We start from the raw sequence: 24,128 nt of genomic DNA on the forward strand, positions 1-24,128 counted from the left end.
TTATCATGTAGTAACTCACTGACACAGTGATTGATGTATGTCATCATGAAACAAAGACCCTCCCCTCCAAATCCAAACACAAGTGGCCAGAGGAGGAAAATGCACTTGCTTACTGTATTTCAGTGAAGATTATTTAAGAAGAATTTAATGAAGAATTTAGGACAGAATTATTTTATTATTGCATAATATAATGTAATTACATCAGCCAAATTACATAATCGTGACAGCCTGATCAGGAAGTCAGGTTTCAACAATATGTGCTGCATCACTCAATAAATGTATTTGGAAGGTTGATAGCTTTGAAGGGTGAATCTTGAAGAAGTCATCCTTCACAGCTAAATCAAAATAAATAAGGAAAATAAATAAATCAAAATAAATAAAGAAGAATTTATTTATGAATTTATGAAGAGAAGCATGTGTACAGTGTAGAGGTGTTGAAAAAAATCTTTTCAGCTTTGCATCATGATTCATATTCAAACGATTCTGAATCGATTCTCAAAAGAATCAGAATCGATTCTGAGTTCAGTTTAAATCACGGCAGAGCAGTGGTGCGTGTCAAAGACAGATGTGGAAACTCTAAAGTCAAGTGCACAAAGATGACTCTTTGCAGACCAGCTGTATCAAACACATGACCATTCGTGCCCGAATGAAACTACGATTCCGAAATTCTTTCACAAACCCACGCACATAGCAACGGGAGAGTTTATTAGTGATAAGAAGCAAATGAACAACATAAAAGATGAGCTCGCACCCATAATTGCACACAACAGGAGAAAACACAGAAGAAAAGAATGACAAGGCAACGGTTCGGGAGATGTTAGTGATGTTTTCATTTAATAATTTTTTTCCCTGATGCCTTTCTCTACTCTTCCATTTTATTGGCTTTTGTCATTGCCGGTCACTAGTTTGTCAGGACAGTGCGCACACCTGATGATAAAGGTTTTATCTTCAACTCGCAGAGCAAACAGATAGAACAGTGCTTACGGTATGCTTGATGAATTTCTGAAGCAAGAACTGCGCTATTTAAACATTTACTATCACCTGTGCAGTGAGGAGAAGCTGACAGCTGCACTCTCATAGAAGCAGATATATCTCACATCCTGGACCAGTAACTTCCATTTGTGCTAAAAAATGAAAATTATGGGTGCAAGCTCATCTTTCCTGTTTCATGACCAAAATTTTGAAGTAGGCAAGCCTTTCGCAGAGCATCCTGACGTTCATTCAATTGCACTGTGGGCAATCCAAACCCTCCAATAGGGTCTCCACATGCCGAAACCCCAGACAGGTGACACACATATCGTGGGAATCTTCACCGACGATGAACCTCATGCACGGAAGAAAGCGCTTCTTAAATTCCATCGTGTGTTGCCACTCAAAAGGGAGAATAATAATGATCCTCGCTTCTACAACACGGGCCAGACGAGACCGTGTACTGAAGAACAGAAAATCTGACTTGATGGCATGAAATGGAGCGTTTTTATGGAGCCGTGACGTAGCGCCCTATTGGCATCGCTTAATATAAATGGTCATGATTGTACAAGGGCTTCAGACCACGTGACACTGTGTCCCAATGCGATTACACAGCTTGAGTTCCTATGAAAGGGAACACTCTCTTTTTATTTTACTCCAGTTTTCTGTCCGTGTAACCAGTACTACCCAACCCTCTCTGAGCGGGATTTGAACCGCCGTCTCTGGCATGGGAGGTGGGCTCACTAATGATGAGGCTAAAGGCTATAGCCCTTAGTGTCAGTCCCTAATGCTCCTCTTGAAGCAATGGGAGTGAGGTTTACACACAGCACAGCTATCACATACCAGCTGGCTCCCGTTAAATCCGCATTACCAGAAGGCTTCACGTTCAAGAACCGTTAACGGAACCCTACGTCATGAAAATCACTCGTTTCTGGTAATATAATACTATTATTACATGAGAACTGATCTGTGTGGTGGTGGGTAATTAAAACTTACATACACTCAAAATCCGAGAGTGGTCTTACCTTTTTCACGATGATGTGAATGGTCCTGAACATTGCCTTTATCTTGCTTCTAGATATACTGCTATCGATGAGCAGCGGGAAACTAGCTAAGGGCCATTCTGTCTAAACACCTGTGGCCTTGGTGATTGTAGTAACAGAACTGGAACGATACTTTTAGGAGATAACACAGACTGGCAGGTGACACTGCCAGTAACAGAATAATAGAATGGTCATTTTTGGGTGAACTGGTCCAAAAATGGGCATTATTTTCTAAATGCAAAATATTCATTTATTCTGATTCTGTGGTGAAATATGACATGGACATATTTTTGTGAGATTCACGTGTGACGACATGCCACTGCCAGCATTTCCAGTTGGCAGGGTTGAACCTGTAACTCCAAACAATCAAATACTGTTAGAGGAGATAAAGTAATCCCAGAGGGAGACGAGAATGGAGGAGGGTATGGCAGATTGTAACTTTGCTGTATCTCTTGAGGTAATTTTCCCAGGATGTCACCAGTGCGGTGCTCTGACTGAAGCACATTGTTCTGAGTCAGCAAGGAAGGTGGAGCCTTAGTCAGCCTAAGGTCCTAAAAAACAAAGCAAAGAGAGGGATGGTCAGAGGAGAACAGGGAAAGCTTTGAGGGACTCTCACTTACCATCTGAAGGTGCAGGAAAGGAAAGAAAAGAAAAGGAAAGGTTAGGAAATAGAGGAATAAGATATAGTTGATATGGAGGAATGAGAAATACTGCAGGAAAGTCAAGATCAGGTTTGGACATGCCTTTTCTGAAAAGATGGCTGAGTCAGGTGAGAAATATGAGTGTCATGTCCATTCTCTCTGCTGTCCACATTTCTATTTTCTTTGTAACTTACATGTTGGATAGGTTAAACATAGATTTCCTTGTGAGTCTTGATCAAGAAACTTGACAGCTTTACTGTTTGTTGTTATTTGCCTGGCAAAATGGTTATCAGTTTAGAGAGGCTAAACTAAGGTTTAGGCCTCTTCTTATGGCCTTTTTGACCCTTAATGCATCTAAACCTGGCATTGTACTAACTGCAATGTCTTAAGTTGACTAGAAGAACGACATTATAGTCTTCTTGTGCACAACAGGCAATTATTCTCTGGTATTCCTGTTTGTAACAGGGTGTTATGCAAGACAAGTCTTGTTGACTCTTGAATCTATTCATCATCTTTGGAACAAAAGCTTGTAACCATGAATTGGTTAGATGATTTGCAATACTTCCTTGACACAAATGTAATGTCTATAATTTTTAGGCCTATTAAATATTTCATAATTAATGGTCTACTTACATTAATGTACTTACACCTCGTTAATGGTTTTGTTTTTCTTTGCAGTACATGAAAAACTCAAATTTTCACAAGTCTTTCATCCAGCTCTCCAGATTTTTTAATACTGTTTGTACAATTTTAGGGTGTGTTAATTGGCCAAATACTTTTTGGGGTCACTGTGTTTACAATCAGCCTCCCAGGTGCCTATTACATATTGCACAATTATTTTTTCACCTAATTTTTCACTTTATGGATGGTGAAAGGGCAGCCAAAGATGTGGCAAGATTATGTTATCAGTTATTAAATAGCAATACCAGAATCATGGTGGAACTACATTGACTTCCCAGTCATATGCCTGTAATGCAACTCAATGCTTATACAACAGCTCTTAAAATGAGCTTCTGCCTGAGGTATTTTCTCAATGTTAGCTGTTTTCTCCTGGGTCAGACTGTTTGGCTTTTTTAGTTTTTTCATGTGGACATTGCTGAAATACACTTGGGCCACAATTTACTAAAGGTTTGCATGAAAAAAAAAAGGTAGCAAACTTGATAGCACTCTAAAAAAGGTCAGAGCTGGTCTACTAACATAGTTTTTTAAAGATTGTGTCTTTCAGATGCACAAAATAGCACAATTTTTGCGTGTTTCCCGACTTGAATATGCAATTGAATATGCCTCCAAATGTGCATAGGTCGATCTAGATGCAAATGAATCAAATTGCACCTGCAAAGTGATTTATCAAGCCTGAAGGTCATTTCAGAATCGGAAACCACAAGAGCAAATTAATACAAATGAAAGACAGGTATTAATCTGATTTGCACTGTGCGTCATTGTCAAAGTTCAGAAAGAAGAGGATTCAATTGCAGGGTAATCCACGGTTTATTGGGAAAGAGCAGTCCGCACAAGAGGTCAAGGATGGTGGCGAATGAGACTGGGAAGCAACGGGCAGTGGTGGCAGGTGAGGCGCGGCAAAGGGGAAGGGAGATGACTGCTGGTAGGCCGGAGGTGGCGGGGGAATAAGCTTTGTCCAGCAGCCTGGAAGACAGGGAGACTGGAGAGAAAAAAAAAAGAAAAAGGGAAAAGACTAAACTGCGCGGAATGCAAGCCACAGGGGATGGGGAAAAATAAAGCAAAAACCTATTAACAATGCCAAGACAATGTATAGGAAAAATAAATACAAATAATAAATAAAGATAAAAAATAATAAATCAAATCAGGGCTGATAACAAGCTGGGATCAAGACACAGGAAAAGAAAAGCAAAATAGGAAAAAACCTTGGAATCCAAAGCAAATCAAAATTGAAGAAAAATAAAACTTGACTGATAATACGTAGAACACCCTTTATTAACACATTTATGTGAAATTAAATTAATACTCATGAAACATTTTTTTTATTTGATTATTTTAAAACTCGATATCATAACTGATAACATCATAAGCCTACTATTAATTTATGGCAAAATTATTACTTAATTTAATGTTTTAAATAAGTGTTTTTAACTGCCAAAATATTTCGAAATATTTAAAGTGGTGATTTCAGTAGGCAGGCCGAAACACACCTATATGCCGAACAGGTTTCAATTTGATCCCGTGAAACAAACAGGGAGCACAAGTTCTGTACTGTGCAGGTCCCGTGTCTATCTCTTGCACGGCTAGCTTTGACATGGTCAAAATAATAGCGGTTTGAAATTCAGATTTAATTTACAGTAAGTATACATTAGTGGTGCGATGGTTTAACGTTTACATAATATTGTATTTTCTTTGTGATTTATGAATATTTCAAGTGAAGAGTGTCATGTGCATTCTCATCAACTACTCTTACACATGTTAAATAGCAGGGATTTTATGATGAAATACAAATCCTGTAAATAAACAGTAAAGCTGTACTGTAACTACATTTGGTGCAATTACCATGCGCAAAGCCTCCTTTTGTAGAGTGTGTCCAACTCTAACATACTTGCAAGTGTAGTTATTTGCACAGTTTTTCTTAGTAAATCACCCGCAAAATGCCCACGACATGCACACAAAATTTCATAGCTTGCACAAGCAAATTAGCACCAGTTATTTGAGATCTTAGTAAATCAGGGCCTTGAATTGAGCTCTGCATACCAGTGAATTAAAGATTTGGTTAGCAGAAAATAACCGGCCTAAATGCTGCAGCTGTCTGGTAAGAAAAGTTTAGATATACTCAATTCTCCTTTGCCCATTATAGAGAAGCAGGGCTCAATGCTAATGATTTTCTCTACTGGCCCGATCAGGCCAGTGCTTCAGACTTTTACTTGCCCTGCCAAAATTTTCACTGGCCCTAACTTAAAAATTAAAAATAGCTGTCTTTATCATCATGGCTTTAAAAAAAAATTTGTCAAAATTGTGTTACATTTATAATTTACGAGACATGATTAATGCCTTTTGTAATCTCATACTAGCGCTTTACAGACATAAATTCATCACATTAACCTCAGCCGTCCCACTATTTACACGTGGGTTTTTGGTCACCCGTTTAGTCATGCTGTCATTGTTTTCACAACCAAGATCAATTATTTAGTTACTGAGTTAAAGATTTGATTATTGGCTGACTGTAATAAACAAGAATCCCTGAGTGAGATGACCTAGCTAATAAAGCGGTTGTGACGTGTAATATACAGTAGGTAGACATTAGGCCTAATCTGTGAATTACGAATGTGGATATAAACATAAAATTAGACAACCCAAACAAGACCAAAACTGAGAGAGATGCACGGAGATAGATGGTTACAGTCCATCAGAAAGAACCCATTGATTTCTTGTGTTCCAATGTGTGAATTGCTAATTTTCACCAACATGTTAAAACGAACAAATGTGGGAATTGTGCGCACTGTGAAAACAAAATGTGCAGGAATTCTTAAAATGTTGTGCAAGATGTGCAATCCCGCTGCGAAATTCATGAAGTCTGATTCTTTTTTCTACACAATTGGTAATTGATGCTGCTGAGACACTTGGAAATGAGCGAGGACAGTTCTAGGAGAGTGCGATTGGTGTCTGCATGCTCTTTTATCGCTCACGTGACTGTGCCTCGCTACGTCCGATATAATATGTGCTCACACGTCTTTGCAAGCTAAAATATAATCATGCTCGCTCGTCTCTGAGAGCTCAGTTATAGAAGTCTGTTCGCTCCATGTAAATTTTGTGCTCTCTCGCTTGTTGTCTGCTTGCACTAACGTTATAAATGCTGCATTGGTCCGATCAGGCAAATGACAGTTCTAGCAACTGGCCTGAATCTCTCTCACACTGGCCCCGGGCTGTTGGGCAGTCCTTAATGTTGAGCCCTGGAGAAGTTTGTATTTTTACTAAACATTCCCTTCAGTTAAATTTATCTGAAGTGGCTGTTGGCAAATGTTTCAAAGTCTGGCTTTGTCTAAATGAATGTATGTGCTCGGCGGGCATGATTAGATAAATACAGTGTAGATATCCTATCAAATAAGCAAATACGGTACACTTGCTGTCTAGCCTCAGTAGGAAAACAAAATCCCTACTTGCTAAGAATGACATCTTGGTAGCAATTTTTGTGTGTGTTTCACTATATAAATTTTCCTCAGGACATGGGTGGCTCCAAAGCTGGGCTACCATGGCTTAAGCCTCCGTAAAGCCCCGAATGTTTTGATCATCTTTTTGTAGTGACGTCAGAAGTACCAGTGCTTGGGTATCAAGTTGATATGAAAACATTTTATTATTTAAACATTATATTTTAAAGTTAGTGTAATATATATATAAATTCCATGATTCCTGTCTTTCTATGGTATGGATAACACCAAATACAATTCATTAACCACGGGCTGTCTTGTCAGCAGCGGCTTTCCAGCTCTCATGTAGCCTTTGTGTGTGCATGCAAGAAGAGAGCTTGCGGCATGTGATCGTGGCTCTGTGTCTTGGAAACTGTGTTGAGTTGGTCCATCCAGATGCAGTAAGTACCAAATATTTAGACCATTTTCAGGGTATACCAAATACCCTGAAAACATGGAGAAATATATACATATTTACTCAAGGAATTTGCTAACTTTAAAGTCACAAGCCAGAGCCTTTGTGTTTTTAGCAAAACTCTTTAAGACATGATGCAATAAACCTAGCAAACTTTAGCAGATCTAGCTATTATTTTTCATCTCTTGTACCTATTTAGCCTGTTTACAACCTGTTTTCTTGTACATTAACTTAAGCACCCGACGAATCAATGAAAACTGTACACAGCCGTACAGAATGTGTCAAATTACGGAATACCATAAGGGACAAAATAGTGTTTATTTTTTAATCGCGTTTTAAAGTATGTTAAAAGCATGCAATTTCTGATCTTCGAGCATATCTAAAACTGAGACAAAAGTTAGTAAGACGGTTTTGTTTAATATATAAATGGCACCTCATAGATGTATTAAATTTTTTTATTATAAAGTGTTTTATATTCCGATATTTCATCAAAGTAAGGCCCCATATCAACAGTGGTCTGAGCTAAGCACTGAATGTCCACTGACACTAGCACCGCCCCTGCCTCAGAATATAACAATCTAGTTCATAGTTATAATACTTTTTGGAGCCTACTTTTTGACAACAGTAATCTTTGACCCTTCAGGAAGGGATTTAACTCCAGGGTCGGGTTGCACCAGCTGTGCATAAGGTCTCACTAAAAGGTGCCATAAGCATTTTTAGCCACTCTGGAACTTCCACCAGACTAGCCGTTGATTTAGCCACACCTCCTTTACCAAAACTCTGCACTCCACACACTAGTGTTGTCACGGTACCAAAATTTCAGTAGTCGGTACCAATACCATTTGAAATTTCACGGTACTCGATACCATTTTCGGTACCAAAGCAAAACACAAAAACAGGTTACTAAACAACACTCATTTATTAACAAAGTTAACAAAACATTAGCAGCAGAACTACGAACAGAAATATGCCATTGAGCAACACTTTAATTTAAATATATTATTTTTTAATTATAACAAAACTGAACAATGTATGCTTAAAGTATTTTTGAACACTTATATAAGATTTGCTTCAGCTTTTGCAACTTTTAATTTAAGTTTTTACCAAGTACTAAAAAACAAAACCTAAATAAACAAGCATACAATAGAATGAATAAAAAAACATTTCTAAACTAATGTGCAAAGTGCTCTCATATTAATAAAGCTGCATATTGCCAATTTTCTTCATGATAAGAAATGCACAGTGACATATATTATGATTAAAGAAGTCACGAGCCAGTCGCGTTCTAATCTAGCTGCATTAAGTGTACGCGCGTGAGGGATGAGTTCCCCGAGGCAGAGACTCTCTCAGCCGTGTGCAGTTTCAGTCTCTCCCCCTTAGATCGGGACATTCGTGCAACTTAAAGAATAGGCACCGACCACACAGAGAAATGCCAGTTTCTGAGTTTATAGTTATTAACATGATCTGCTTCTGTATTATTTGAACTTTAATAAAGCTATAACGCATTAAATTTGACTGCATTTAAGATGTAACACCGGGATGTTTCCTTTAAAGAGCTCCGGGTCTGCTTATTCCACAACGACACATGCTTCTGAATGTACTTTTTTAATCATTCCCTAATACTTTGTGATCTACGTAATATAAACTGTGAAAGTTTAAACTCATCTGCTTTATTTGCTTGAATATATCCGGGTGTCTGTCTTTCATGTGCTTTATTAAGTTTGATGTGTTTCCTCCTTTCGTCAGAAAATTGCGAAAGCAGCGTTTACAAATAGATTTTTGCTGATCTATGATGTTTCCCTTTTCATCAGCCTCAAATTACTTGGCTTTTTCCACTTTTCATTTCGACAAGATTCAGTTGAGACTCTGCAGCAGCTTTGCTTGCCACAATCTTTTGCTTGTTGTGAGCGTTCGAAAGTTCCCGCCTCTGCGTGGGTATCGGGTTGACCCAGATATCAGAAATTCTGGTATCGTAAATAATATTTTGTTTGAGTACCGACTTGGTACCGGGGTACCGGTATTTTTTACAACACTACTCCAAAGACATATTTGCATACAAAGACACACTAGAAATTGTTGTGGGCATTGTGATGGAGGGCGATGAGTTCCTCTTAGCATTTGTCCGTCCTGACCCTGAACATTTTGTGGGAGCAGGACACCGTACCGGCACTTATACAATCATATACGGGCTGCCCTGTGAATGCGCACAATGATTGACAGGCAGAAAGTCTACTGATTGGCCAAACATAGTTCATGGCACATGTTTCAGTGATATGTGACTGGTAATGGGGAAGTTTTCTACATGTCATTTCTGTAGGGATGGTATTGCCCAGGTGATGAGTGGTGCCTGGTTTCCTCCAGACATGATGCTTGCCATTCAGGCCAAAGAGTTTAATCTTAGTTTCATCAGACCAGAGAATTTTGTATCTCATGGTCTGAGAGTCCTTCGGGTGCCTTTTGGCAAACTGCAGGTGGGCTGTCATGTGCCTTTTACTGAGGAGTGGCTTCCATCTGGCCACTCTACCATACAGGCCTTATTGGTGGAGTGCTGCAGAGATGGTTGTTCTTCTGGAAGGTTCTCCTCTCTACACAGAGAAACGCTGGAGCTCTGTCAGAGTGACCATCGGGTTCTTGGTCACATCCCTGATAGGGTTGGGCGATGTCCCCTAAATTGGCAGTTGACGATGTTGACAGTAAAACATTGCGAGGGACGATGATATCGTCGGTGGGGTGGGGCGGGGAGGGGGAGTGGGGGGGATTATATAATTTGGTTATTTTACTAACCCAACTAATGACTCGTCGGCGCTTTATCAGTAGGTTGCACGACACGTGAAGCATTTTTTTTTTAGCTTTCACTTAAGAAGAGTTATGCTATGCACGTTTTATTTTAATATATCTCTTTACATACTATTTTCCACTTAAAAACTATAATTTCATTATTTTACTCACTGATGAGCAAAAGGTCGAGGCAGAAATGACCATGTACCTGCAGGAAATGGCCATTGATTGGGAAGAGGACCCGCTGACTTGGTGGAAAACGAACGACAGAAGGTTTCCGTTCATGGCAAGATTAGCATGGAAATATCTGTGCATATGTGCTACCAGTACTCCATCAGAGCGGGTCTTCAGCACAGCGAGTAGTGTAGTTACTCCAATCCGCAGCTTATCAAAACCAGATAAAGTGAATATGTTGGTATTTCTGGCCAGAAACATCGAAATTTAAACATGGTCTATGGTGAAAGATATTAGACTTCTTTAAGCATTTTTCGCCATCCGTTGCGGAGCTATTCGATTTTGCATATTATTTTTTAAACGTTCATTTGTGTAGTTCATATGACCACTTTACAATATTTCAATAACATAATTTATTGTGTAGCCTGTGCTGAAGTTAATTGTGCTGCTAATTATAAGTGAAATGTTAATGCCGAGTTTCGGTCTGAGTGTTGTTCCCATTTTCTTGTTCTTTATTTGTTGTTCTTCTATGTTTTAATAAATGTGTGTTATTCATATTCACCTTGTTTCTTTCATTTGATTTGACATTATGGATTTATGGCCAAGGAAATTTTTCTTTAAAAGTATTAACCAGACAAAAGTTATTTGACGTTGATCTTAAACTGCCGCTTCGGTGTACTTACTATACAAGAGCTATGTGACAATGAGCAAGATTTTCTGAGACACTACAACTACTAATAATTAATTAATAAAGGCTATTTTCTTGTAGCCTACAACATAAAATATTTTAATCTAAATGTACAGTGTAAGACATGGAAAAAAAAAAGACAAGAAGCTAACAATGTCAAGATCAATATTTGTGTAGCCTGCCTGACACGGTATTTTCACAGACTAACACATCACGTCTCTGGCATATACCACAGTATTTAAAATAGCATATATGCATTAGTTATATTCTCAATTTAATTTACAGAGCAATCCCTGCAAAGTTTTTAGGTTAACTATAGAAGAGACTAGGATTAGTGAGTCACACTAGCAAGACTTGCAAAAGGGGCGTGGCATCACGATGGTGGCTCTACATCGTGATCCATCGGCACAACCCTAATCCCTGATTAAGGCCCTTCTCCCCCGATAGCTCAGTTTGGCCGGGCGGCCAGCTCTAGGAAGAGTTCTGGTGGTTCCAAACTTCTTCCATTTACAGATGATGGAGGCCACTGTGCTCATTGGGACCTTCAATGCTGCAGAAATTGTTCTGTACCCTTCCCCAGATCTGTGCCTCGATACAATCCTGTCTTGGAGGTCTACAGACAATTCCTTGGACTTCATGGCTTGGTTTGTTGTCTGACATGCACTGTTAAATGTGAGACCTTATATAGAGAGGTGTGTGCCTTTCCAAATCATGTCCAATCAACTGAATTTACCACAGGTGGACTCCCAAGTTGTAGAAACATCTCAAGGATGATCAGTGCAAACAGGATGCACCTGAGCTCAATTTTGAGTGCCATGGCAAAGGCTGTGAATACTTATGTACATGTAATTTTATTTTTAATTTTTTTTTTATAAATTTGCAAAGATTTCAAGCAAACTTCTTTCAAGTTGTCATTATGGGGTATTGTTTTTAGAATTTTAAGGAAAATAATGAATTTAATCAATTTTGGAATTAGGCTGTAACTTAACAAAATGTGGAAAAAGTGTAGCGCTGTGAATACTATCCGGATGCACTGTACCAGAAACTCTTTTAAATATTAACAAAACATTAAACGCTATTAAGTATCCCCCTTTAAAATGTACTTTCCCTATCAAGTCCCATGCAAAACATGTTGGGAAATGGAAATGGAAAAATGTTCTTGAATTGTGTTGCTTCAGTTCTATTTTCAAGTAAATATGCATTCATATAATATGATGTTTACTTTTATTGATCCAATAAGCAGCCTTCAAATTTGTAAACAGAAGCTGTGCATGTCAGTTTTATCTTTTACGATGGATGTTTAAATATTTTTGTCTCAAGTAACTGTCAGCAATAACAAATGACTTTTCCACTGAAATACAACATGTAAAAAAGGAATATAATAAATTGTATATTTAAATATGTAAATAATAATATTCAGAGGCTCTAATAAATACTAATAATGCTGTGGCGAGCGAGGCATGGGCGAGTGACAACGGTGCAGAGTGAGACCAGGATGGACACCTGGAGATAATTATCTCGCACAGCTGTTGGTGATTGCGGTGTCGGCGGGTGAGGAAGAAAGCCGCAACAAGAGCTGCAGTCTAGAGAGAGACAGAGAGTGAGAGACGCATGAAGCTGTCTATCTTTGTGTCAGTGTCGATGGTGTAATGCTGAAAAGCAATATGTGTTGCAGCTGCTGAAAAGTGTAGTGTTTAACGTACACTGAAAAGTGCTACATTAAAGTGTCTTGCATGTTTGTCAAGCCGGTCCCAGCTTCCTCCTGTACCATCCTTAAACTGTTACTACCACAGACTGGAAAAATCGACATTTGCTCATTTTAATATTCCCGGCGGGGCGGCTCGTGATTTTACACACCCGGTCCATTATCAAGCTAATTAAGCCTCCGAGAGGGATAAAGGCCGACTGCGGATGGTGGTACGAGAGAGAGAGAGATCGTTTACGGGCAGCTGACAAGCCGGTTGTCAAGCCGGTTCTCACCTCCTCCTTTTCCTTAATCTGCTTTACATCTACAGTATTTTGTGTGTTGGAAATGTTGTAACCTTTCATGCAAGTGAAAGTGTGCGACACACACAGGAAAGTCTACCGTTTAAATTAGTTTTATGCTTAAGAGCCACTGAGAAGTACTTTTTTTACATAATGTTCTCTATCACATATGTTATCATCATATAGTCTTTGCCTTAAGCATTGAAGTCTGTCACACCAAACATGAGCTCACTGATATAATATAATCTGTTTGCATTTTATTTCCAAACATTATACCTGGTTGGATGCTTCCGTAAGTATTTAGATGATATGTTGGGTTACGTTTCACTGAAAATAAATTTGGTGCAACACTCAAATATTTAGTGGTAAATAAATTGTTACTTGGAACCCATTTGCACTATAACTAGTCTTAAGTTGTTACTTACACATGGCTGGTGCAACCTTCCCCATGACTCTGAGTTGACTATTGTGTTATTTGTGTACAAAGCTGAACAATTCATTTTGGTACATAATAAAAGACACAACTATTATATTCATAATGTGAGGTGCACTGTGTGAATCTAGGTTCAACAATGTATCCATGTTATGATGTTTTAAATCATGATATTAGATTTTGAACCTAAAAGTGTTAATGACTTGGTTTTGGGCAGGTCTGCCAGAATCTGTCGCACCATCACAGCTACACGTATTGATGTTTAGAGTCAACTCTCCACTGGATTGACATTTACAGACCTAATTTTTTCCTCTTGGCTCTGTAGCACTCATGAAGTAATTATCCCTCGACCATCATTCAGCACCTCACATTCACAACTGTCTGTTCACGCTTTAGATGCAGTGAATATGTGTGGTTTATTTATTTATTCTCTCTCTTTTTCTCTCTTCTAGCTGTAAATGCATTTATGCAACTTTTTATTTTGTGATCAGTTTAAATTAGAGTTTCAAGTTGTATTGAACTTGCATTGAAATTGTACTTGTGCCGTCAATGTATTCATTGATATTTATAACATCCAGATTAAATGCAGATTAAGACTGCTAAAAGGGTCAATTTACTCTCACATATCTTACATTACCCCATTACCCCTCTCTCTTTTACCTTTCAAAGCAGTATGAATGGATTTATGAAAGTGTGCTTGTGCTGCCCAAGCATTCAAAGATATTTATAAAATTCATATAATATACAGATTAAGATTGCTGAAGGGTTTAGTTTACTCTCACATTGCTTACGTTACCTCATTCTTTTGCAGGTTCCAGAGATCATCAGCACTCTCAGACAGGCCGGCAAAAGTTCTGCCCGACAAGAAGACACCCCCTCATCGCTGCCTAGCAACAGTCAGACAGATGCCTCCACGGCAACGACGGCTGATGCAGCAACAGCCTTTGCTAAGAAGTTTGAAGTATTGTTCTGTGGGCGAGTGGTGGTGGCCCAAAAGAAAGCTCCACCTGCATTGATAGATGAGTGTATAGAGAAGTTTGGACGTGTCAGCGTCACAGGCTCACTTGCAGCGGGCATCAGACGAGCGTTTTCACTAACACAGGTTACACTCAACATTTATGTTTCTGTATTCTGAACACACAACTTTCTAAATCTTTTTTCCAATGCGATAACACCAGATAATTTACACCAGAGTAAGTTTGAGTTAACGGTTGAATATCTTGCCAAAAGTTTTGAACAAAAACCATTACTTTAAAATCTGGTAGCAGCACTGACATGGAGAAAAAGTATTGTTTATGTGAAAAGATCCTGCTTTAATTACATGTAATATAATCAGCGAGGTTGTGCTTACAGGGTTACTACCTTTAAAGGGTCAGTCACACTAGGCTTTGAGCATGCACATTTATTTCTGACAACGCTTTGGACCAGGATAGGATGTCACATGGAAGGGCTTCTGGTGAAAGTAAATAATACATCACATATAACATGTAATATTTTATTGAAAATATTCAAATATATTGTCTACTCACATTCCTGCAACAATAAAAAACGCAGCTTTAAAATATGTATTCTTTGCATTGAGCCAAGAAGTCAGCTTGCAAAGTTTCGATCTTCTATTGGTCATGCGTCATGGATTGTATGGATTACATCATTACTCTATTGATCTCTATTTTAAACAAAAACAATCTCAACAAAAACAAAATCTGAAACAATGATTCTCATGCGAATGTCTGCTTATCTGTGTTTTGTACATGAGGGTGAGATGCTACTGCTAATATTAGCTGTATCTGGTGCGGCAAACACGTTACATTCCTTTGGATTCACGCCATGTTGAAGTAAATGCTTCATCATATTGGAGGTGCTTCCTCCCTTGCATGAAATCCTTTGACTGCAGGTGTTGCATTTTGTGATGTTGTTATCTATTATAGCGTAGCTTAACCAAACTTTGGAGCGTTTGCAGCGGTCAGACTCAGCCATGGTGCCGAATGAAATGAACTACACTTGTGCATAATGAAATTAGGTCCTTGTAGCAGGGCCTGGCAGATCAATACGACTGTTAAATGCTCACTGCCGTTCACCTCGCGAGCATAATTAATAAAGTTAGGAACCTAAGTGAGGAATCGAAATTGTGCTCCAGAGAGAGGAGAGTAAAGAGTGGGATCACTTGTGCTACTCAAAATTTGTGACGAAAAGGACCAAACTTTTGTAGCCCATTTGAATTCTACTGTTTGTTTGTTTTTTATACCTTAAAGTGCTATGGAGGAAGTCAAACTTCTCAAACAGCTAGACAGCCCAACATTCTAACTACGACAACACTGTGCCATGCATATATATAAAAGTTTTTTTTAAATAAACATCACTCTTAATAAAATTATATTAGAATAATGTTAGATATTAAAGAAACCGACTATGTTTGCCTTCAGATACTAATATATTTTCTATAGGGATGAATAATTAACACATTTTTATTGATTTTCCAGAAAAAAACTATATATCGTGATATTTATTGTTATCATGATTAAAATGATTCATATCATGATAGAAGATTTTGGTCATATTGCCCACCCCTACTGCCTGCCCTGCAGGGTCAGAAATTAAAGGGGGTTCGGGGCAAAAATGCCACAAAATTGCCCTCGTAATGAATTCTTTTTTATTTGTAACATCTGATATAGTTCTTAATATGCTATTGTGGTCATAGTTATAAATATTATTGCATAAAATATGACATGATGTTGACTAATTCTTAGGATGAGAGGTAAACTGAAAACATTTGATTTAATAAAAGTTATGTTCATTGGTGTAACCGAATTTGTTTGGCTGATTTAGTCAGAATTAAATAAAAAATGTAAATTGAACAAAACCAATGAATTTAGATGTTACCACATAAAGCACATTTTTAAGTTACCTCAGAAGTTTTTTGTATAGGGTAATAAATTCTCAATGTTGAGAATTTGTATTAATAAACTAATTAAATTGACGTGTTTTACATAAACAGATAAGGCACAGTTTATGTTCTACGTGATTAGAAAAATGCCCTTATAAAGGTAAAAATGCCTTTGAAAATCGAATCCAGGGAAAACAATGGAAAAGTTCATTTCTGACACTACCCTGTTTCAATAAAATAGATTTTGCAAAGTCAAATAAAATTGCATAAAGTTAACGGATTTACCTTTTTTAATTAAAGTGTGTAATGATTACAGTCTCGCTAATGTCAATAGTTCTGTTGTTGTTTTGCCAGAAATTCCAATAACAGTTACTTTGCAGACATTGTGGTCCCAAGATTCCCTGCTCTAGTTCTCTGTTCTTTGTGACCATTTTTTGACAGTGTTAAAAGTTCCCTTGGAATATTGAACATTTTGGTCCTGATATTTAATTTTGTTTTACATCCAGGTGACGAATGGAACAAACGAGGGAACAGATGGAGGAGGGAAGCGACCTCTGTTTTTCAAAAGAGATCTGAGTTTTCCATCCCTCCAGGGGCTGAATGAGAATGGTCTCTCGCCAGAGCTTCAGCGACGGGCTACAGATGAAGCGACTGGGGTCCAACCCACCAGCTTACAGGAAAACAGAACCATGCTGTTCACTGTGAGTGACACATATGCACTCTCTCACATTCTCCTTTATAAACACCAGAATTAGGGGCGGCTGTGGCTCAAGTGGTAGAGCGGGTTATCCACTAATCGCAGGGTTGGTGGTTCGATTCCCAGCCCACACAACTCCACATGCCGAAGTGTCCTTGGGCAAGACACTGATTCCCAAGTTACTCCCAATATCAGGCTAGCTCTGCCGCCATTGGTGTGTGAATGTGTGTGTGAATGCGTGAATGAGACGCGCTTTGAATACCGCTAAGGTTAACATGGTGCTATATAAGTGCAGACCATTTACCATTTACCAGAACCATATACACTGATGGCACTAAACATTCTGTTACTGCTATTACACCTCTGTTTTAGCTCAAATCCATTATGTATATACTCTCATTGAGCACTTTATTAGGAACACTATGGTTCTAAAAAAAGTGCAAGACGTGGTATTCTGCTGTTGTAGCCCATCCACCTCAAGGTTTGACGTGTTGTGCATTCTGAGTGGTTATCAGAGTTACCATAGCCTTTCTGCCAGCTCGAAGCAGTCTGGCTATTCTCTGTTGATCTCTCTCATCAAGGCATTTCTGTCTGCAGAACTGCTGCTCACTGGATGCTTTTTGTTTTTGGCACCATTCTGAGTAAACTATAGTGACTGTTGAGATCAGCAGAAATACTCAAGCCAGCCCGGCATAAAAAAATCATCCCACGGTCCAAATCACTGAGAACATTCTCATGCTTGATGTGAACATTGACTGAAGCTCCTGACATGTATCTGCATGATTTTGTGCATTGCACTGCTGCCACACAATTGGCTGATTAGATATTCACATGAACAAGTAGGTGTACTGGTGTTCCTTATAAAGTGCTCAGTGAGTGTATATGGATCCCCTCTCAGGGGTGAAGGTTTGGCTGGTTAGCATGGCCCAGTTAGCCCTGGTAGATGTTGTAACTACACCATATGGGCCCAAAAAGCATGTTTCTCCATTGACATCCTTTCAAACGTAGTTGTGTATTGTGGTGAAACAATTTTGTTTGGTAGTAATATATAAACAACAAATATTTCTTGTGATTTTTATGTATGTTTATAAAATGTTTGACCAAGGCCTGATTTTTGGAAGGCTCTTAAAAGTGTGAAATTGACTGCCTCTAAGATCAATATAGTTGCTAATGAAAAGCCATCAGCTCTTCAGCATTGTCAGCATGTCAGGACAACATTTCCCTGTGGCTCTAGAGTAATTAGTTGCATGACATTTTTGTCTCGGATGATAATTAAAAATCAAACACATTTTGGGGGGTCCTGGGCCAACCAAGCAACTGCCATTGAGATAAATTGCAATGCTAATGGTTTGCTTTCTCAAGGTATTATAGAGCTACTTGATTCCATCTAGATCTGCTTCATTTTCACTTTTTTGAACTTGCATATAATCTGAATAATAAAACTGAAACCCTACGCTGGAATTGCCACATAAACACCTAAACTGATTTTAGTTGAAATGCCAGCACCAGATGAGTCCAATGATTTTGATGCTAAGAAACTGACTATTCAGGATTAAATGGTGACTCTTCCTCAAGTTGCTTTGATATGTCACATTAACAACATACCAACACGTCATTATCTCTGAAACTTTACAGGATATTGTTTGGGCTTCTCTTGAAGGCATCCAAAGAAGCTGTCTTTGTCTTAATATTTCACAGCAGAGATGCTGCACACATGCTTTTATCTAAACATTTTTACTTGTAGTATTTGTATGACAGTACTGTTGTGGGGTAGACACACTTTCCTTTTTACTGTATGTGTATATACTGTATGCATACTTTTTGTGCAGGTATGTTTCTGTCTTGAAGTTGGTTCTCCACATATGGTCATATTTTGTAATCATACAGTTCTAACCCAAAGTAGAGTGTGTAATGATATGTGAGGGTTTTAGCCTGAAGGACATGCTCATTAAACAAGTCTGTTTTAAATCCATCACTGCTTCGTTCTATTTAGATACATCTGTGTGGCCCAAAATGTATTTGGACAGAAAAAAGCCACACTTAAAAAATTTTTTGTATTAGTTAAAACATACCACAAGCACACTTCAAGCAAAACATAAAGTTTGTTTGGTTTTAAATGATAAAGCAGTAGATATACTGTTTAAAAATTATGACAAAGAACAGTAATTATAAAATTTTTGGTTGTCAGTCTTAAGCCTAGCATGCACTACACAACTCAATCTCTTCTCCTTTGGTATTTTAAGTCATCGACTAGTCAGCAATTGGTCTGGTACTAGAATTTTCCAACAGTCTTGTAGTGTGCATACTCCTGCGACTCACAGGGACAGGTCACAGACGCTACCGCGGATATCAAACCTAAAACCTGTCTAAAATCTGGCCAATAAGTCCTCAGGTGTGCACACTGTCCCGACGAGTGAGAGATGGGCAATAAGCAACAGCCTATGAAATATAGAAAGATTGCACAAGAGATCAAGGTATTGAGAAAGCATGAGACAAAAAGTAATTCAAAAATAAAATAAAACATCACCCACGTCTCTTGAACTGCTGTCTCATCGTCATTTTCAGCAGTTTTTCCCATTCTGTGCAAAGCAGTGAAACAATGGCTGCAAGCCCTTCTTTCATGTTGTTTGTTGGAGTGTTATCACAAATAAAACTCTCCCGTTTCTTTGTGCATGTTTTTGTGAATACATTTCCGGATCATATTTTCAGTCGGGTACAAATGTTCATGTAGTTGATACAGCCAGTCTGCAATTAGTCGTGCAGTGTGTGCACCAACCCGACAGAAATCATAAGACTTTGGGTTGAATTCACAAAAAAATTGCACCATTTTTGCATGTGCTATTTCAGCGCAAAAATCTGCTTCTTATTCACTAACCACCTGCAATCTAGTTTAAGCAGTCTAGTTTAGTTAATCGAGCGCTAAGCCAGTGCAGCCAGTGTGTGCAAACAAGTAGCGCTTTTACCGGGCGCAATTTATTCTTTGTGAATTCCCCCATTTGCGTTGCAGGGTTTGGTGGACTGCCACTCCCAAGTTGTGTACTGTGCACTTGGCTTCATTTGAACATGCCCATAGTTAATTTGATGTATGTGGGAATGGTGAACTGGAGGAGAACTGACTTCACATCTAAAATATTAAAATATTACTTTGGGTACAGTTGGTTAGAAGTAATTGCAAAATGGCTCAGAAATGTGAAGCTAGTTGTGAGAAATGTAATCCAGTGTACTGAGATTCATACTCACATCCACTCTTTCACTCTGTTTAGTGCTGCTCACTGACATGGCACATGGTGAGAATGAGCTTTGACACATTCAATAAGGATTTAATTGATTTGGTTGTTTTTACTGCTTGAATAGTGCATTTGAACATGTGTGTGTATTGATATGGCCAGTGACAGGGTTTGCACACTCTTACATTTTGTTTCAAAAGCACACAGATAAAATGTGAAATAAGGCAAATCATGCTTCGCATAGTGTTGGACAAAGCTGATCTGCACTTCCTGTTTTTCAGAAAGACAGGAATCTGTCAGCTCCTCAGCAGGAAATGAGCTAGCAATTATAGTAAGCTCACTGTTTTAAAGAGCTCAAAACTATTTTAAAATAATCCAGGAATTACACGACAGTGAAGTGGCATTGTGATCATCACTACCCTGTTCCAGTTTTATTTGTTTTGCCTATGCTTGATAAGGATGTCACAACAAATTTGTGGTTATGTGTGTGCTATTGTGTAATCTGTTTTGGTGTCTTTTGCTGTTTGTAATATTTTTCAGAATCTATGAGTATAGTGTTGTCACAGTGTTGTTAATTTTCTTGAAAGATGGTAATAGCACTACTAATGAAAGTATTGGATGAATGAATGTTGAATATTTCTCAAAATAACACCACAGAATAAGCCTGGACTTGATAAGTTATGATCTCAGCTATAGTCTCACAGAGGAAAACTGGAGCCTGGTCAAACATAGTGGTTACACAGAGGTCTAATCTCACTGAGCAAATATGTGCATGGTCATCAAACATACTGATTTGAAGACATGATGTTTTTACACTGAATCTGCCTCAGCTCTGACATCTGGTCAGCATCCCCAGAAAGAGCTGGTATTAATGGCTTTATTGCATGCACCCATATATTTACATATGCTCTTTCGTCACAAAACAAATTTCCATCTCCCTTTTTAACTTAGACATGCATATATCTTTCTTTATTGCAGATTGGACGCTCACAGATCTTTCTTGTGAGTCCTGACACTAAGAAAGTGGCCATAGAGAAGAGCTTCAGAGAGATCTCCTTCTGTTCACAGGTCCGTTTCTCACTCACTGTTCATATTCATTCACATTGACAGCAAATAAAGCAAAGGTCAGCAAGTCTCTGTACTGTCTGTCACTTTAAGGATTTGCTTCACAGCAGCATTATTCAATTTTATCAGGAAGCGATCACATGAGCTCCACTGTCTTCACTCCCATTGGTATTTGCTGCATCTGCTCATTTGCCTTAAGTTGCTCAAATTTGGTGCCTTATCACCAATAAGGACTGGGTGTCGCCAACCACCTCACTATACCCTTTGGTGGGTACGTTACTCAAAATAAGTAATTCACTACAAATAACTAATTACTTCACTAAAATGTAATAAGATTTCTCTATTGATTACTTTGCCGAAAACATAATCACATTACTAATTATTGTCATTTTTAAGTTATTTTCTAACTCACTTTTCCTAGAAAAGTTTTTGGTTTTACACAAAAAAACCAATTTCAATTTCACAAATTGAAAATGTCTATATTTCCTCTTTATACATTGTCGCACACCCTTCAGCTGTCACAGATGTACATATTAATTAATATTTTAAATGTATTATACATTTTACTTTAGTGCAAGTAATGTACTTAAAAGTAGTAACTTTAATTGAAAGTCAGTAACTGTAATATGATTACAAGAATTTAAAATGTAATGCTTTACACTACTTTTTGACTCAAAGTAATTCAATTACAGTAACTAATTACTTTTAAATCGGATACACCCAACACTGACTATACAATGCATATCATGATACATATGTCACTATTAAAAATTTGATTGCCAGTGAAACTGCACCAAATTGCGCAAAAAATATCAGATACATCATGTCCTCAAAGGGGTCATGAAATGTTCTTTTTTATAGTTTTATTAACTTCCCTGAGGTTCACTGATAATGTTAGTAAAGGTTTTTTTTTGCATTAAAACAGTCGTAATTTGGCAACATATGATCAATTTCACCCTGTCTCTGGTCCTCTGTCTGAATTGTGCGGTTTTGTCATAAGCGCCTCCTTAAAACTTCAGTGTAAATGCCCACATTTATGATTGGCTAACAGCATGCAGCCCCTCGAAAACAACCATTTTTTAAACTTAAATGCAAAGCTTGAATCGTATTATGATGTAATCGTAAGGTTTGAGTCAAACAAACAAAACACTCTAAAATATGCTGAAGATACATCCACATCCAGTTTCCAGTATCATTCCATCATGTTTTCATACACCAAAAACTAAAAATAGCGAAGATGGGTGGAAAAACATGTCCATGACAGAGAGCTTCTCCTCTTACATTTACTTTTACATTTATGCATTTGGCAGACGCTTTTATCCAAAGCGACTTACAGTGCACGTATTATTGGGACAATCCCCCCGGAGCAAACTGGAGTTAAGTGCCTTGCTCAAGGACACAATGGTGGTGGCTGTGGGGATCGAACCAGCGACCTTCTGATTAACAGTTATGTGCTTTAGCCCACTATGCCACCACCACTCTTCAGAGTTGTAACTTAACAACGCGTCTTTAAAAAAAACGGCTTGAGATATGTATCAAGCGGTCAAAGGCATCTGTCTGTGCATGCTTATGTAGAAAAACATTTAAATTCAGACAAGCACATGAAGGTGTCCTGTGTAAGTCCACTTTGGATGAATCTCCTATGACAGGCCCATCTCTCTCCTCTACAACTATGTAACTGACTGAGCACCAGTTGGCATGGCTAAGGGTGCAATGACGGAAAAATAGGCGTTGCATATGCAGATGTATTTGGTCCTTGTGACCTCACAAGTTCCACGAATTCCAAACGAGACATTTTCGAAGCTTGGTTTAAATAAATGCTCTTTTTCTATTGAGGAAGACGTTTTCAGTTCTAAAACTCACTGGATGTTTTTATAGTACAATGACCTCTTATATGTCAAAAAATCAAGGAAAATTTGATTCCTCATATCATGACCCCTTTAAGAGAAAGAATTTGCGGGTTCAGTCTCTCACACGCCTCAAAGAAGCGTCTCTGACAGCACTGATAAACATTTATTTAGGCAACTTGCTTCTCTATTTTTTAACTGTAGGATATGATATGAATACACAAATAGATAAATAAAAATTCCAATAATATACTCTAAAGTATTGATACAATATTGTCAGAAAATATTTCGAAATATAATAATATTGGTACAGTCTTATAAAAAATGCTCCCTGTTTCTCATTTCAGCTCAAAAGGCCAGCTCTCATTGAAAATGACTGACTGGTGGTCACTTTGTTTCTGCAAATTGCTGTCAATGTGAAAATACCTCAATTCTCACTACCAAAACCTGCCTATAACACAGCACACTATACCAAACTGTATCATGTACACTATGTGGCATGTTGATGCTGAGGCTAGTGAGAGGTGATCAATCTGATTAAATTCTTAGAAATCTGATTAAACAATTATGCATGATCAGGGAAGACTTCAACCGAGCTGAATTCCTAACATAGTTAACATAGCTTAAAGACAGCTGAAAAGGAATCAGCACTCATTATTTACATTGTACACATACACATCTGTTGTTTAAATATCATTATTCACTTGCTGCATTGTATTTAAGTATATTTGCCTAATGGGTGGTTACAGCCTGTTAGTGGGCTATATATGGAGTACATTAGAATGAATACTTTAAAGCTGTAAAAGGGAAGAATAATTAACATTTGAGCCTTTTGTTTTTAACCCTTAGAGAACCAAAACATGCTTTTAGGAAGCCACTGGACTTGTTTATTAAAATCATGTTTATGCATAATAAATCAATTGTTTTTTTGGTGAATTTTTAAACATTTTGACAACTCTGGCCTCTCAGGGTTGCAAAATGTCATTACTGTTATAATTATATGATTGAGTACAAGTCCTTTGACTTTCTTTAAAAGCCTCAAAATGTATTTTTAGAGGCCTACAGTGCAGTTGCGTTGACCTCTATAAAAGCATTTTCAGTCTTACACTCCTAAGTTTCATTATGTTGAAAAT

The 24,128-nt window shown here is 38.0% G+C and overlaps 1 protein-coding gene across 4 annotated transcripts in view; it reads left to right on the plus strand.

Annotated features, from left to right (window-relative positions):
• The window catches only part of LOC127643776 (TBC1 domain family member 1-like), a 129,160-nt gene that overhangs the window by 40,628 nt on the left and 64,404 nt on the right, over nucleotides 1-24,128 (plus strand). For 3 of the 4 annotated variants that reach the window (XM_052126649.1, XM_052126650.1, XM_052126651.1), the window contains 3 exons: nucleotides 14,087-14,377; nucleotides 16,666-16,860; nucleotides 21,062-21,151. In XM_052126649.1, the coding sequence (XP_051982609.1) occupies nucleotides 14,087-14,377; nucleotides 16,666-16,860; nucleotides 21,062-21,151 (576 nt within the window). Of the gene's footprint in view, nucleotides 1-2,611; nucleotides 2,782-14,086; nucleotides 14,378-16,665; nucleotides 16,861-21,061; nucleotides 21,152-24,128 lie in introns of those variants that run through there. The other variant, XM_052126652.1, reaches the window with a different exon arrangement.

Source organism: Xyrauchen texanus, chromosome 5 (assembly GCF_025860055.1).
Source record: "Xyrauchen texanus isolate HMW12.3.18 chromosome 5, RBS_HiC_50CHRs, whole genome shotgun sequence".
NCBI classification, from domain to species: Eukaryota; Metazoa; Chordata; class Actinopteri; order Cypriniformes; family Catostomidae; genus Xyrauchen; species Xyrauchen texanus.